The 15,322-nt window shown below is 46.7% G+C and overlaps 2 protein-coding genes across 2 annotated transcripts in view; one reads left to right on the forward strand and one right to left on the reverse strand.

Annotated features, from left to right (window-relative positions):
• Positions 1-9,006, forward strand: part of LOC106742343 — a 114,482-nt gene extending 105,476 nt beyond the window's left edge. Inside the window, exon 3 of the mRNA XM_014615197.1 lies at positions 8,859-9,006. Coding sequence (XP_014470683.1) covers positions 8,859-9,006 — 148 coding nt within the window. The remainder of the gene's footprint in view (positions 1-8,858) is intronic.
• Positions 9,007-9,682: 676 nt separating this feature from the next.
• On the reverse strand, positions 9,683-11,428 carry LOC106742344 (DNA ligase 1-like). The gene is made up of 3 exons (XM_014615198.1): positions 11,144-11,428; positions 9,818-10,828; positions 9,683-9,709 (listed from the first exon to the last, which is right to left on the reverse strand). The coding sequence occupies exons 1-3, from the start codon at positions 11,426-11,428 to the stop codon at positions 9,683-9,685; spliced, it is 1,323 nt and encodes a 440-aa protein (XP_014470684.1).
• Positions 11,429-15,322: the final 3,894 nt, after the last annotated feature.

A 15,322-nucleotide genomic window follows, 5' to 3' on the forward strand; every position in this document is an offset into this window, starting at 1 on the left:
AATTATTTTGATACTTTCGCACACGTCGTGTACTCTTCCGTGACCGTGTCATTACGTCACGAGCCCGAGAGCGACGCGGAACACATGTACCGCGATGGTTGATTTGAAATTCCCGGGGAATGGGTGGTTAAAATGTTTCATCGGCTGTTGAAATATTCGATCGGGCTTTCGCGATAACACATTTCCGTGCGATCGAATCGTGTGTCCGATGCGAGTGTCCGGAATCGTGAAATAGTCAGGAGCAAGTTGCGGAACACAGAACGGAGGATGCGGAGACGCGAACAGCGATATATCGTTGATTTCCAGGCGAGTCGAGTTATTTGTCACACGGAATGTTTGCGATTTTAACGGACTCCCGACGAATTCATCGGGAATAAAGGGGCACTCGGGTGAAAATTAAGAATCTGCTTTAACGTCAGCATTCGTAGTCTCACTACCGTTTCCGCCAGTTAATGGGTTAAAAGGATTTTCCGAGAACCACTTCTTCGAGTATCGCGTATCCCTCAACATTGAGAAAACAATGACAAGTAAACACCCGTGATATTATGGACACAAGGACAAGCGGAACAATAATGCTGCACGGTGGTTATATCTTGAGACTCCCTCTATTGATCCTTCAAGTTGGACAGAATTTGCGGGATTAATCGTGAGCGTTTCACGAGCTGGGCAACAAATCGCTTTGACGAGCCCTCGCGCGATACACGAATTGATTTCCGGGGCCGAATTAGCCCCATCGCCGACCCTCCCCCGGGCGCTTCGCGCGCGAAAGAGAGAGAGAGAGATCTAACGTTATGGGACGTTTCTCCGTTATTAATCGATGAACGTTTGTCGTCGCGTGCCGGTGACGGCCGGGGATTTCTCTCTCACTTGACCGCAATTGCTTCCATCCTCGACGTGACGTTCGCGTCTCGGCTCGGATATTCGCGCGCGCGCGCGCGCGCCCGGCGAACGCACGCGACAAATCAGACTTCGCTTTAGAAGGAGCGACGTGCCTCGGGAATATTTTATGGGGTCTCGGGACGTCGTCGCGCCGGGGAATGCAGCGTATGTTTCCACGCTTTGAATTCCCCGCTTCTCTCCGACTTCTCTCCGACTTGATCCGGCGCGTTATTGCGAAGCGCGCGCAAAGAGGCGGAGCGGATGTATTCGCGGCGTACTCGACGAGGGCGCGATAAGAGAAACGACGACAGCCGGGGTTTGCCAACCTCCGGGGTGGAGAAAGGCAAATTGAGTTATCATGGGGCACCGGTGGCCTCCTTTAAATACGAATTAGCCGCGGCTTCGACTCGGCCAAGCGCGCCACGGGAACTTGAAGAGGCAATATCCGGTCCCGCTCGTCGGCGACTACGCGGCCACCCGAAGTTTCGTATCAGCCACTCGGTGCACTTTTCCACACTCCTCTCCCTCTCCCCTCTCCCTCCATCGCGAGATCCGCTTAACCGACGCGCGGAGGAATGCCGTGCACTCTCGAAAATTCTCGTTTCAGTTTTGAATTAAGAACGACCGCTCCCGTCCTCGGAAGAGAAGCGGCCTTTCTCGTCGATGAGAGAGAGAGAGAGAGAGAGAGACGCGCTTGTGAGTCGCGGAGCGATGATGCGGAGACAGGCGCGGGCTTTAAATAAATTATACGGCTCGCGCACTCTCGGGACGCGCGACAATCGATAGCAATGTGTCTCCGCCTTGGAATCCGTTATATGTTTGGATAGGCACGATGTGGTGTTTCCTCGAGTGGGAGTTAGGACATCGAATGGTGATTCCTGGTTGGTGAAACATCCGCCCGTCGTTAATGAAGGGGAAGCGAGTGGGAGACAGAGATGTACTGACAAAGGATGCTGTAAGGAGAGTTCGTATGTGTGCGATGTTCATATATTACAAATAATTACGCGGTAAAAAATTTAAATTACAGTCTACTGAAATTTTTGTATTACTTTAACATGAGAAAATATTAAAAAGTATGTAAATATATGTTAACATATTTAATTTGTTGTCGACGTATCACTTTTTAACATTATTCATCTTGTTAAAGTAGCACAAAAATGTCAGTGGACTGTTATTTATACAAAATTGTTCATCATATAAAATGTAACGTAGGATTGATTTCTATATCATATTTATTTGTTATCATTACTAAGAGCGATATTTATTTATTTCTATGATAATATTGCATTCATGATTGAGTTCAACTTAGAACTAATCATGAATATAATTTGCAAAGCACTTCATTTCAGATTTCATATGACTGTTCTATCTTTATTTTGCTTTTCTACGAATACAGCATTTTATATCTGGCAATCTATATTGCGAAATATTTTTTTTATTTTTTATATGAGAGAAATGTAATCTTGAATTCCAATAAGCCATGAATAGAACGATTTGTGTCTTTCAAATCACGCGCTGTAGTTCCCTAATGGTAGGCGATGTTCTAATTCTTACTTGAGGAATTCTGGTTCGATGTGAGAGACCGCGCCTCTTTTAGCAATGAACAATCAAGATGCACGGAAAGAAAGAAAGAGAAAGAGAGAGAGAGAGAGAGAGAAAGAACATAAAATTGTATCGCGCAATCCGACGTGGTTGTTTCAAGAATCTTACTCGACGATAAGTTTCGACGAAAATACACCGGAGAGATATTTTTGCGCCGCGAAATAACGATAAATCGACGCGACTCGAGACACTCTCGCGTCTCGAATGAAACGTCGACTGCCACGGTGATTTCCATTGCGATTATCTCAATGCTCCACTAGGGCTTGAATCACCGGAGATACTGTAAACAGAAACAACTCTCGATGCGTACACCCATTAGCTAGTTTCATCGGCTGTGGACTCAATTCGTTATATCTGTCGGTTATATACTCAATTCGTCATGTTTAAATGTTGCACTTACCAATTCAACATATAACTTACGCAACAACAATTATACACATTACATTTATACAACAATATTATAATAATTATGCATGCCAATTGTGTAACAAACACATATAGTAAATATACAGCTTATTGCGGCTATATATTCAATTGGTTCGCAACTGGTTACAAGTGACGTATAAATAAATCAATGAAGTGCAATACTACAACACCTCATCACTGGTGACACCTCTTGGCAATCAACGTGCGAGCAACAATTTTGGCGTCATTCCGCAACGTTCTATTTTCCGCGAGACGCGCTCTCGATAATCCGAAATCTCTCTCTCTCTCTCTCTCTCTTTCCTCGGTCGGGCGCATTTGCGGGTAGGATTATCGAGACCTGGCGTATCGTCGTATCGCCACAGCGACGTCGACAAGAACGACGGCTACGACGACACACACGATTCGTTGCGCCGCATTCGCCACCGTCGGCGGATAATCGCGATGCGTCGCGGCGGCGTCGGACAGACGCGTTTCTTCCAGCCGCGTCCTGACCCCGTGACCCGGTCACGTAACTGGAGCGTGAGTAGTTCGTAGCGGAGATTCTTTCGCGCGCGCAGCCAGAACGAGCGAGCGGCTGGACGGCGATGATGAGGAAAACGTCCTTCGCGGCGGTGAGAGATGGCCTTATTCCCGTCCGACGCGACCCCAACCGACGAAGACAAACGACGCCGCCGCGAATTTTCCGTCCGGGATACACCCAATTCGTCCGTCCGTCCGTCCGTCCGTCGTGACTCCGTGACGTCGTCGTGATTTCCGTGCACGGTGCCGGTTTCCCCGCGAATTTTCCGCGCAAGCCACGCGCGAGACTCCCGGGGATCGAAGAGAGTTATGCGAGCGCATTTGTCAAGTACCGTCTGACGATCGCGCACGCACCGGGTGTCCCGGAGACGTCGAGTCGTGTGATTTTCAGCCCTCCCCCCTCCTCCTTCTTCTTCGAACACACGATGACCGGGGGATGATTTTCCCTCTTCCTCTTTCTCCTCTTCATTTTTTCACCCGAGACGCCAGAGCTACCCAGCCGAGCTGCGAATTAAAATTCTATCGAAGCAAAGGCGCTTAAGATTAACTCGAGATTCATCCATTTTCCGCACTCGGGAACTCGCAGGAACTCGCAGGAACTCGCAGGAAGTTATCTCTTTTGCTCTCTCTCTCTCTCTCTCTCTCTCTCTCTCTCTCTCTCTCTCTCTCTCTCTCTCTCTTCCCCGGGGGTAAGTAGAAAAAATGGATTTAATTCCCTTTAATATTCCATATAGATCGTCGCTTCCTCCGTTGCAACGCAACGAGTTATTGACTTTGCGCGCGTGCGGAAGTGAATCTTCCTCTTTCTCTCGCCATCGAGAAGCACCACCTCCCCCGTCATTACACCCCTCGAGTGTCATTGTTATTCCTCTCCGCGACTTCCCGGGTCTCTTTTCGCCGACATTCCCTCCGAGGGATGCGATATTCGCGAAATCCGGAGACTCGTTTCGCGAATTTTCCTCAGGGGCGCGCGAGGTGTCACGAGGAACGCGACGAAGCACCAAATGTGTGCGCATCGCCCAATCGGCTGCATTATTGACGGAAAATCCGGCCGATCGACCGGCGCAACGACTTGCGTTTTCCTCGCAGCCCCGGAACTCGATTATTACTAATTATTCGCGAACTAATTATTCGCAACCATCGACCTGCGTGGCTCTCATTGGTCATTTGTATTTTTCACTGAACTGAAATATCTGGTAACCTCGATACAAAATTTCTTATTATAAAATTAATTCTCAAGAACGAGAATTACGAGTAAATTATAAAAAAAAATTGACAATCACATCTCGATGTTTTATCAATATGCGTACAGGGCCACGATGAAGTATACCAGATATTTGTGTGAAACTGCAGTTTTGCAGTTATCATCCACACTGATGTGCCGCAAAGTTTACCGACAGGCGGTGATTAAACAGCGGAATTTTCTGCATACATTGAATCTTTGACGTCGTAAGACTTTCACGGTCTTTAGTTTTACTTCGTTGGTGCCGCAGCTGTCTCATATATTCTCGCGAGCGCGAGACGGCGGTGAAATTTAAGATGATCGGTCCCTCAAACTTTACATTATGTGTGCACCTCTATTAGCTCAACTGACGTATAAATAAAAGGTTAATAAGACAAATGAAAAGTAAATCATGTCTCCGTGTTTGTAACATTGTGTAACATTGTGCATATAATTGTCATAATTTCGGGCGCTCAAAGGAAAAAAAAAAGTAACATTATTTATTACTTAGAAAGTTAAATAAAGTTAAAGGAGATTTTTTTTTTTTTTAGTATATAACAATAAACTTGACGCCGGCACTGGAAATGCGGCGCTACGGAAGTATCTTGAATTTCAATCCAGGCGGCGATTATCGCGCACGAGTACACGCTACGCGACGAGTAACGAACGCGGTGTTATTGCGATGACAACTGAGCACCGGTGCTCAAAGCGGTACAATAGAGCAGGAGGGGCGGGAAAAGGAGGAGGAGGAATAGTAGTCGACGAGACGCATCCGTCCGATTGAACGGAAATCCGATACCCACCCCCCGGCCGAAGACAACTGCCGAGATCGCGAGGGGGTTAATTGGACGTGGCGAGGGACAGGGCGAAGTTGACGAGGGGCAACTCGAGCGCGCTATTGCGAATTTACACTTGTGTCCAACAGACATTATCGGCTCGACCTGTGAGCGTCGCTACGTTAGCAGTATTAGTATCGCAGGAACTGATAACGATGACTCAAGTAAGTTGAAATCTGAACGTGGAGCAATCGCAAAAACTAGGTAATCTCACGGAAATTATAGTCATTTCCGACGCCGACTGTGTCTTCTTATTGTTCTAACAAAAAAGTAATGGCGAATTTACACTTGTGTCCAGCAGACATTATCGGTCCGACGTCGCTACGTTAGTATCGCAGAAACTGATAACGGGCGTTGAAATCAGTTGGAACTTGCAGGTGGAATCACTGGGGGAAAGAAGTGGTTCCTTCGCTGAAATTGTAGTCAATTTTCGGCGTTTACCGTATCTTCCTGTTCTAATATAAAAGAGTAGCAGCAGCGACATATAAATTTATCTTACATATATAAACTTGTTATCATTGACGCTAGAATAATATTTACTGAAACTAATATTTACAAAAAACGGTCTGGCTGACGATCATTCTTCCACTATGCGATCATTACAGCTTCGACTGTCGGACACTTTTTCCTTACCGTCCAATTACTCGCCCAACTATTCGCGCTTTCTAATGATTATTTTGATATCGGTTGCTGATAGCGGCATGTCGTTCACGACCGGCTGATGAAGGGCGTGCTTAACGATCGCGGCGAATCAGCCGATCGTTCCACTTTTCGCGAACGGAACGAGCTCTCTTTGTTACCGTTTTATTTTCCCTTTCCGCTTACCGTACCCCTCCTTTCGCCTCCGCATTCGCGAAGTTTATTTATCGTGAACCGTCGGGGGATACTTACCGGGGCCGAAAGAGGATATTGTTATTTACGAGAGAGAAAGAGAGAGATGGAGGACTATTATCAGGCGCGTTTCTTCGGCGCTTGTTCGCGGAATTGTGTAAGTATTAGTTATCGGCTTACATTCGCAGGAACGCGTATAGTCGGCGCCGGGGATGCCGCGGCGGGGAGAACTCGCGGCTGGTGGGAAGTGTGCTCGACGATGTCGTTAGAGCTCGACGAGGGCAATGGGTCTCTCGTTGGAGGACGGATGTACGTTCGTACATTTTTAATGACAGGAGGACGCCGGCTAATAATACAGCGGATGAAAGAAACACGCGCGCGAGGGGGGCTCGCGATCGATACGACGTGATACGAGTAATGGAAGTAACGCGGCGCCTTCCTCCGTGTAAGTCTTCGCCCGGGAAGAAACACCGCTGAAACTTTGTACGTGACTTGTATATTATCCCGAGCGCCGTGACTCCTTTTTGCTATTTTGTCCCCTTTGGCGCCTTCGCCGGCTATATTTTATAATCTATCACCCTCGACGCGCGGAACTTCCTACGCGGCAGGCGGTTTTGAATACATGTAATCGTTATTAGAAACTTTCGATGGCTCGTTCTAATTATCTGGATTTATTATTGAAGTCTGGCGTTTAATTTCAGCTCGGTTTTAGTTTTTCTGTTCGGTGCCGTTCAGTGTCCGCTTTTAAGTTTGTTCGATTTATTATTGATTATATTCTCCTCTCTTTTTCTACTCTCTTATCTTCCCTTTTCTTCGTTCCCTTATCTCTCGATCCGCTCTGCTTTTATTTGATCTTTTGCGTGTAAAATACTCGTTTATAAATAAATAATATTTACGCTCGCGCGTGCACATACACACACACACACACACACTGTGTGTGGTTGCGCGAAGCGACCTCAGAAAGATTATGAAATATCACGAGAGGTCGTCTGAAAATCATCGAGTCGCAGAATAGATAAGACGCGCGAGCACTTCTCGCTCTCGTTTCGGATTCAATTATTGCGAGCGCTCGGTAAAATTAATAGGTATCGAAATGTGAAATGCACTGCCGGCAGCTTGTCGAAATCCAGCGCCAAGTTATATATACGTTTATATAAATATGCTTGAGTGATGATTAAACAATGGCAATACGAAGAGTAGAGATCTGTATCGTTAATAATTCTGTGTCGTTGATAATTCCATCGAATATTTCGCAGCGATTAATAACGTTTCCATTTCGCCGCGATTCGCGTATCGCGACGAATACAATTAAGATCAATTTTCATGAACCCGTGTAACTTCTCGTTAACAAATCGTTCCGAGCAACAATCTCTTTCCGTCCCCGAAATTAATGGACGCTGCCCCGGCGCTGTATACATTAGCCGCGTCGCCAAAAATAAGTTTTAATAATTAATCTCAAAGTTGGCCAATGATAAACGAGGGTGCCGCGACAGGCAAGTTTGCCGATATTTTAAATACTCTCTTTCTCGCAACTTCTCCGGAACGAGGAGAGAGAGAGAAAGAGAGAGAGAGAGAGAAAGAGACGCTGAAAGGGCTCCGTCAGTAATATTATACGGCACTCAACTCTTACAACTTACCACGGGCGCAAAACTCGCGACAAAAACGGCCAAGTTAAACGGGCTCTTAACAAGATTCCCGGAAATTTCCAACGTCTCCCATTGTTATCGATTATAAGAGCGACGGCGCAAAAATTCGGCCACTCGGCGATATCGCGCTGGAAGATGAGCGAAATTGCTCGCGTATCCCCCAGCGGAAGTACACTTCTCGAAGATATCTCTCATTGAGTTCTTCTATGAACGAAAAGTACAATTTCAGATTTCATCATCTGATACTCAGGGTTAACTGGATAAAACTCCGTTTATTATATTTCATGTAAAGGAAGTGTGTTTATGTCTGTGTATATATATATATATATATATATTATGAAGATTAAGAAGGATCAGCACGTGTTTCACATTTTTTGCACTCGACATACACATAGAAAGGACATTTCTTTGGATTTAATACACATGCTTGTTTGATTTGGATTTCTTTAATACAAACAACATAATTTAATATAAAACACCATGTTGTTTGGTAGAAAGAGCAGTATTACTTTGAAAAAAATAATATTTCGTTTCCAATCAAATAAATTTATTTCATTCGCTCGTTTATTATACACGCTAAACATTGTTTCGCTGGAACAAAGAAAACTCTTTAATATTTTTCTAACATAATGTAACTTCTTTCAAATAATTTATTGCTCGCAACAATCATCGTAACGTTTGGATGAGAGCACAGAAAAAGATGTAATTTGATATTTATCCTTTGAGAAATCGAACGATCCCGTTCTTGCTGAATCAAACATGCGTCTGTTTGCTCCGTTCCATAAGTACAAATCTGTTTCAATTGCAGAAATGTTATTAATTCCAAAGGAAATCTTCCCTGTGCACGAAGACATGACGTTCCACTGATGGAATCGCATTTTGCCGTGTATGTTTCAGAGTGAAGGTGAGACCGGGCGTGAAGATCCTGGAGGGCTCGTCCAGCAGCCCGGACTGGATCGTCGATAACGACGTCAACGCGAAGAACACGGCGGCGACGTTCACAGTGCGACGCAAGGAGAACGCGTCGCGTGTATCGAGCTCGTAAGTACCGCACGTACTTTCGGACTGGCCCGGCACGCACACTCTTCCCCTTGTTAAATCGGCGTGCTCGCCCGGCCGACGAGCTCCAGATGGTAAATCTCGCTGAGATCGTGTTTCAAACTGGCGTCCGAGGCCTCCCGCTCTACTGCTCGCGAAATCGACACCGACCTTGCGACCCGGGAATTGTCTAAGAAGCTACATCTTCTCTTCCTTTATTGCTCGCATTTCCGCAAAACTGAAACTGTCGATAAGATTGGACGGTTTACAATCAACAAACTGTGAACTCGTTCGTTCTTGTGCACTGAGAGAGAAAGTATGGCTAACTTCACTAAAATTGCGGTCATTTTCGGCGCTGTAACTTTTTATTATTCTAAGGAAATTAGAAACATATACATATGAGGTTATTATCAGTAACACTTTAGTAAAAAAAAAAAAAAAAAAAAAAAAATGGAAAAATNTGGTTATTGTCATACAATTACAGTCACGCCCACGAAACGATTTTTGTTGGTGTATTTTTTTTACCGAGATTCCAGGAGTTCCTGCGCGAACGCACGAGGAAGATAAAATTTCAGATCCCACCAGCTTTGATACCACGACTCTCCGTTTATTATATTTAACATTTAAAGGAATACGTATGTGTGTGTGTGTGTATACATATATCACTATGAAGATTAGTGTTATCAAGCCGGAATGTGTTCCTCCGGCTCCTGCAAGGGATCGGGCTCTACGGTTGTCGGCTTGGGCGTGCAGTGTCTCTTCTTCTTCTTATTCTTCTTCTTCTTCTTCTTCTTTTTATCCTTATTCGACCGAGTCACTCGTTTGCCCTCCGTCTCGCTCTGGTAACCGGCGTCTTCATCTTCGATCGCGACTCGATTCTTCGCGTTCTCTTCGGACGACAGACCCGCTGAATTCCCGACTGGTCGACCCGGCCGAGCGTACGATAGAATCTTCTTCTCGGACGACGATTTACTTTCCGAAGTATCGCCGGCCGTCCGGATAAATTGCTTCTTCGATTTGTCGTACCGCTCAGCGGACGATGATTCACTCGCCGGGGTGTTCTCGATGGATCGATTCTTCGGTTTGTTCTTCTTCTTCTCTCTGGACGAATCGCTCTCAGATCTTTCCCTGAGCGCGCGAACAAGTCGTGAGTTCGTCAGCTTATTGGATGATGATCCACTTTTCGAACTAACCTTGACTTCTCGTCGAGTCTTTTTCGGATCGCTTTTCCCTTCACTCGAGTTGCTTTCTGACGTATCCTCGGCTGATCGGGTAAACCGCAGGTTCTTCGGCTGGTGATGCTCTTCGGACGACGATTTACTCTCCAAGGAGGGCTGATTGAGCCCTCTGACGAATCGACGCACTTTCCCGCCCTTCTTTTCAGACGTGTCGCTTTCCGACGTGTCCTCGGCTGAGCGGGTAAACCGCAGATTCTTCGGCTGGTGCTGCTCCTCGGACGACGATTTGCTCTCCAAGGAGGGCTGATTGAGCCCTCTAACTAATCGACGCGCTTTCCCGCCCTTCTTTTCAGACGTGTCGCTTTCCGACGTGTCCTCGGCTGATCGGGTAAACCGCAGGTTCTTCGGCTGGTGCTGCTCTTCGGATGACGATTTGCTCCTCAAGGAGGGCTGATTCAGCCCTCTGACAAGTCGGCGCGTTTTCTTGTCCTTCTTTTCCGACGTGTTGCTTTCCGACGTGTCATCCGCCTCTCTGACAACTCGGTCTGATTTCTTCGGATATACCAGCTCTACGGGTTCTTTGGACTCACTTTCCGAAGTGTCGCGTCGACCTATTACAGCTCTCTTCTTACGATGCTTGTTGTTGTCTTCCTCCGAGGACGACGACGAAGAAGATGAGGACGAATCGTCGTCATCGTCGTCATCACAATTGTCATTATCGTCGTCGTCGTCATCGTCGTCGTCCTTCTTCGATTTCGCGCGTCGCTTCTTGCTCTTCTTACGATGGTCGTCATCGTCGTCGTTGTCGTCGTCCTTCTTCGACTTCGCGCGTTTCTTGCCCTTCTTATCATCATCATCGTCGTCATCGTCGTCATCATCATCACTGGAAGAGCTGCTGCTGCTGCTGCTGTCGTCATCATCATCGTCGTCCTTGCCCTTCTTCTTCGAGCCCTTAGCGCGCGCTACGCGCTGCAGCTCCCTCTCCTCCGCTTCGTCCTCCTCCTCCTCCAGAAGCCCCCATTTATCCTTCAAATAGGATTCCCTTTTCTCACGCTTCTCCTTGTTCTCTTCGCTGGAGGACGACGAACTATCGGCCTTCGTCTCCTTACCCTCGCCGGGGCTCAGCTTCTCCGTGACATACTCTATTAAATCCGGCTCTACAAGCTCCTCTACTAAGTCCTTCTCGCCGACACACCTGCTCGCGAGCAGCACGAAGGTGCCCGCGAGCAAGAACAACGCGCTGAAACGCATGATCGGCACTCGCAAGAGGACGGGTGATACGCACTCGCGACGGGCGTCGAACGGTCGCTTTATATACCGGTGATAAAGACAGCGCGAGACGTTGACTCTGATAGTCGATATCGTTGCGTATGTGCTGAGATCGCTGAAGCGAGGGAGGAAAGAGAGGGAGGAGAGAGGGGCGAGAGATCGCCTCGTTATCGCGGTGAACCCGCCGATGGTCCGCTTTGATTCCGCGCGGAACACTCTCGCGGAGAGAGAGCGCGCGCGGCCTCCGAGAGCTTCCGCGAAATCGACGATTTACCACCGCCCCTGGTCGCTTCGGATCATCGATCGCGCGCGCGCGCGCGCGCGCAGGGTAACGCCGGCACGCAACGTAGATCGGCGGCCGGCGATAAGGGGGTGACTCGCGGGGTTCCGCCTTATCGAGATTCTGCGCGGCTCTCTCTCGCCTGTAGTAGCGAACGCGACGGCTCTCGCATCGAGATCAGCTCGATGTGTGCCTGCTAGCCTTTCCTCTCCTCTCCTCTCCTGGCGCAGGTAGTAGCTCGAGGCTGCGGAATAATTACTTGGAAATAACGTCGCGGCTGCTCCTCGGTCCCGATAAGATCGTAATGAGCGAGTGACGCCGCGAAAGTTGCGCTTATTAAGAATGCTTAACGAAGGAGCGCGCCGGGGATTATGTATGGGACGGGGAGAGGCGCGGGACAGGCGGTGGCCTCGGCGGATATTAAGGCTGAAATCGAAATATCCGTCTTGGAGACGACGACTGCGGACGACGGGCCGCGATTCGCAATCTCAATCTTAACGGCGCGCGGTCGGGCGAGTTGGATATTTTTTTTTCAATATTCAATATCCCCGTTAATAGGCTCGGGAATGAGCGATCAACATTCTCACGTGTGCTTGTGTAATATCCTTATGACGTACTTTCGATAGATGAATCGAATTAATCTTATATATGTGCACGGGTTACGTACAGACATCGGTATATTGAATCTTGAATCTGAAAGCTGAGCGCAACAGCCGTCGTACGCTTGTAGATCAAGCCACTCTAAACGAAGCAGTCCTTCATCATTTTGCAAATAGTACGCGAACTTTTGTGTTATTACTTACAGAAGACTCTATATACGAGTCGTTTTCAATCATTGATAACTCGACATTTTTCCTCTACTTATATTATTTCAAAGCAAAATATGGAAATTTAGGTTACATGCATAATATGGAAAACGCGTTTTTTTTTTTGTTTCATTGCGTTACGCAATTTCGAATTTTTTACTGTGCGACGCCGCCGAGCGAAGGACGCAGGCAGCCGTCGCCGCCGTTACCGGCGCCGATCTTCTCCCGCGACCGCGATTTTAATCTGCGTTTGCTCGCCCTCCCTCCTTCCTCTCTCCGTAGAACTATATTTCCAATAAAATTTGGGCAATTTGCAACTCGATATGTGTTAGCGTATATATGCTCATGCGCCGAGTAAACATTCTTCCGCTCTTGTCAGTATTTTTTTCTCCTGCCAATTGTGTGTCTGCTTCGTTACGGAACCGCGCTGAAAAACGCGTTTCACGTATTTTTCGCTTTTCATCGAGTATACATACCTGTAATCCGATGCGGTGCAAATCTCGAATTCTGATGTGCGCGTCGGAGTGCTCTGCAAAAAAAAAAATTGGAACGTCAAAGGAAAACATGACAATCCCTGATTTAGTCGAAAAAAAATTTACCGGCGGGGGTCTCGGGATTGTTCCCCTGTTATTGATGCGAGGCAAATTTACAGTTTAATTTCGGAGTGAAAACGACCGGGGGGGTTCCCGGGAACGGTGCGCTGCATTTTATGTAACGTGGCATCGTTCGGTAACAAAAATAAGCTGAAAAAAAGAAAAAAAAATACAGGAGAACACGGAATCAACGTGCGCATTCATTTAACGTTACCCGGGGGTAGGATTTGTTGTTGCCTCTCCCAACGCGTAATTAAGTGCAACGAATTTACGGATCTCTCAGCGAGCCTAATTGTATTTACATGAGGATGGATATTTAATTACATGTTTAACTCATAATTCCTCGCGAAAATTACTCCGTTCCACCGGCGATTCTGCATCCGACGTCGTTCCGGTGCGCTCGTGTCGTAAAATATGAACGTGTCGTCGTCGGATCGCGTGTAGCGAAAGAGAAAGAACGATAACGGATGTTTCGGAGAACCTTTCGGCGCGCATCGAGAGAAGAATGCAGAGCCTCTCTTTCTCTCTCTCTCGCTCCCAGCAGGGGGTGAGCTCACAAGGGTAAGAAGCGCGAGAGAAGGGGGAGGGTTTCAGTTGGTTTCTTGCGCGATGTACAATTTTCCGTTCGCCGTTTAACTGCCGAGTAAGAGGCGAGTTTTCGTTCCTTTTAATTCCCAGGCTCGTTCTCACGAACTCCCTTCGAAATAGCATCGGTCGTTAAACGGCGTATTTACACCGCTCGAGCGCGAGCGAACGAGCGAACATTTGCTCGCGCTCACGGCGGCGGAGAGGAACGTGCGGCACCGCGAACGAATCCCTTCGCATCGGTGATACAGAGCCATCGTGGATTGTTCGCGAACAATCGCGAACTTACGAAGAACCATGTCTCTCGCGTCATCGCTTCCCTCCGTGCTCGCGAAATTACGAGTGCCGATTATGCTGCGTTCAGCCACGCGCGATCCTTACACGGGAAAAAGATATTCGGCTCGTGTAACCGATTCGTGGACCGGACGAAAATCTCCCGGTTGCGGAAACAGGAAGTAGGAAGTTTCTACTCGATCGATTGTTAATTGTCTAAATCGATTTTTCCTCATTTCTAATTTAATACAACTTAACGGGATATTACATTTGAAAATTTTAATGATAGAATAATCAAGTCTTTTCTGCAAACTTTTTCTATTCTTTTAGGCTTTTGTGTAAAAGTATAGAACCTTCGAAATTCTCTTCATTGGGGCAAACACGCACTCGGTATGCACAAGTTGCAAAATTTTTGTTTTAGGCAAATGTTTACTCGACATATCGAGATTTCAGTTTTGAAACTTTTATTGCCACGTATTGAACAATGCTCCAATTTATTTTCGCACGTATTTTCGCTGTGCAGAAGCATTTGTAATTTTGTGCAACCAATGGAACGTAAATTTTGCAGAAAAAAATTAATATTAGTTCTGTCGATAGTTTCCAAATGTAACGTCCTCTTGATGTTCAGGCGAATTTTTTCGACGGTAACGGATATATTTATACGTTTCTCATCACCGAGCTTTCGTCCGATCGCTATTCAATATATTCGGCGAGTTATTTTCTTCCATGTCGTCATCGCTTTTATTAAATTGCAATTGTTCCATTTCCACGCTGAGGAAAATAATTTAAAGGGACGGCAAATTTTCACGCTTTCGTAGGTAATAAATACATGTGCCCGTCTAATATTTTGGGAGTTGATTTTTGAGGTTGTTTCATGATGAAAATAAACATGTTTGTACCGATTTTTCTTTTTTTTTCCGAAATAACCTCAAAAATCAACTGCTGAAACATCGGACAGTGCTTAAAAGAAAACAGCCCGTATATTTATTCATTCGCCACGGCGGCATTAATTTTGCCGTCTCTCCGGATTGTTTTTCTCTCCGGACGTCTCGGAATTTCCTTCACTCCCGAGGAAACTTCCATCCTCCGTTCGCCGACTGTAATACTGCGGAAGGGCGGGAGGTGACGTCTCAGCATCTTCGTTACTCGTTGATAATCACGAACATGATTCTCAATCATGTATGATTGTCAGTCACGTGACTACCGGTCATAACGCGATTATCAGATTCTAGTTGATAATCACGAGGATTTCCTCGACGATTATTCAAAGGACTCGGGATTTCAGGATCCGTTGATGAAATCTCGAGGATCGAGCGTATCTCTAATTCGAATCCCCCCC

This window comes from Dinoponera quadriceps, unplaced genomic scaffold, assembly GCF_001313825.1.
Source record: "Dinoponera quadriceps isolate SergipeBrazil2010 unplaced genomic scaffold, ASM131382v1 scaffold629, whole genome shotgun sequence".
NCBI classification, from domain to species: Eukaryota; Metazoa; Arthropoda; class Insecta; order Hymenoptera; family Formicidae; genus Dinoponera; species Dinoponera quadriceps.

Excerpts from the sequence above, each read along its gene's own strand:
- LOC106742344 (XM_014615198.1), bottom strand. The coding sequence starts at position 11,428 with ATGCGTTTCAGCGCGTTGTTCTTGCTCGCGGGCACCTTCGTGCTGCTC. Across the intron at positions 10,829-11,143 it reads AGGAGAGGGAGCTGCAGCGC|GAAGACAACAACAAGCATCG; the intron begins GTAGCGCGCGCT and ends TCGTCCTCGGAG. Across the intron at positions 9,710-9,817 it reads GCGAGACGGAGGGCAAACGA|GAGCCGGAGGAACACATTCC; the intron begins GTGACTCGGTCG and ends GATCCCTTGCAG.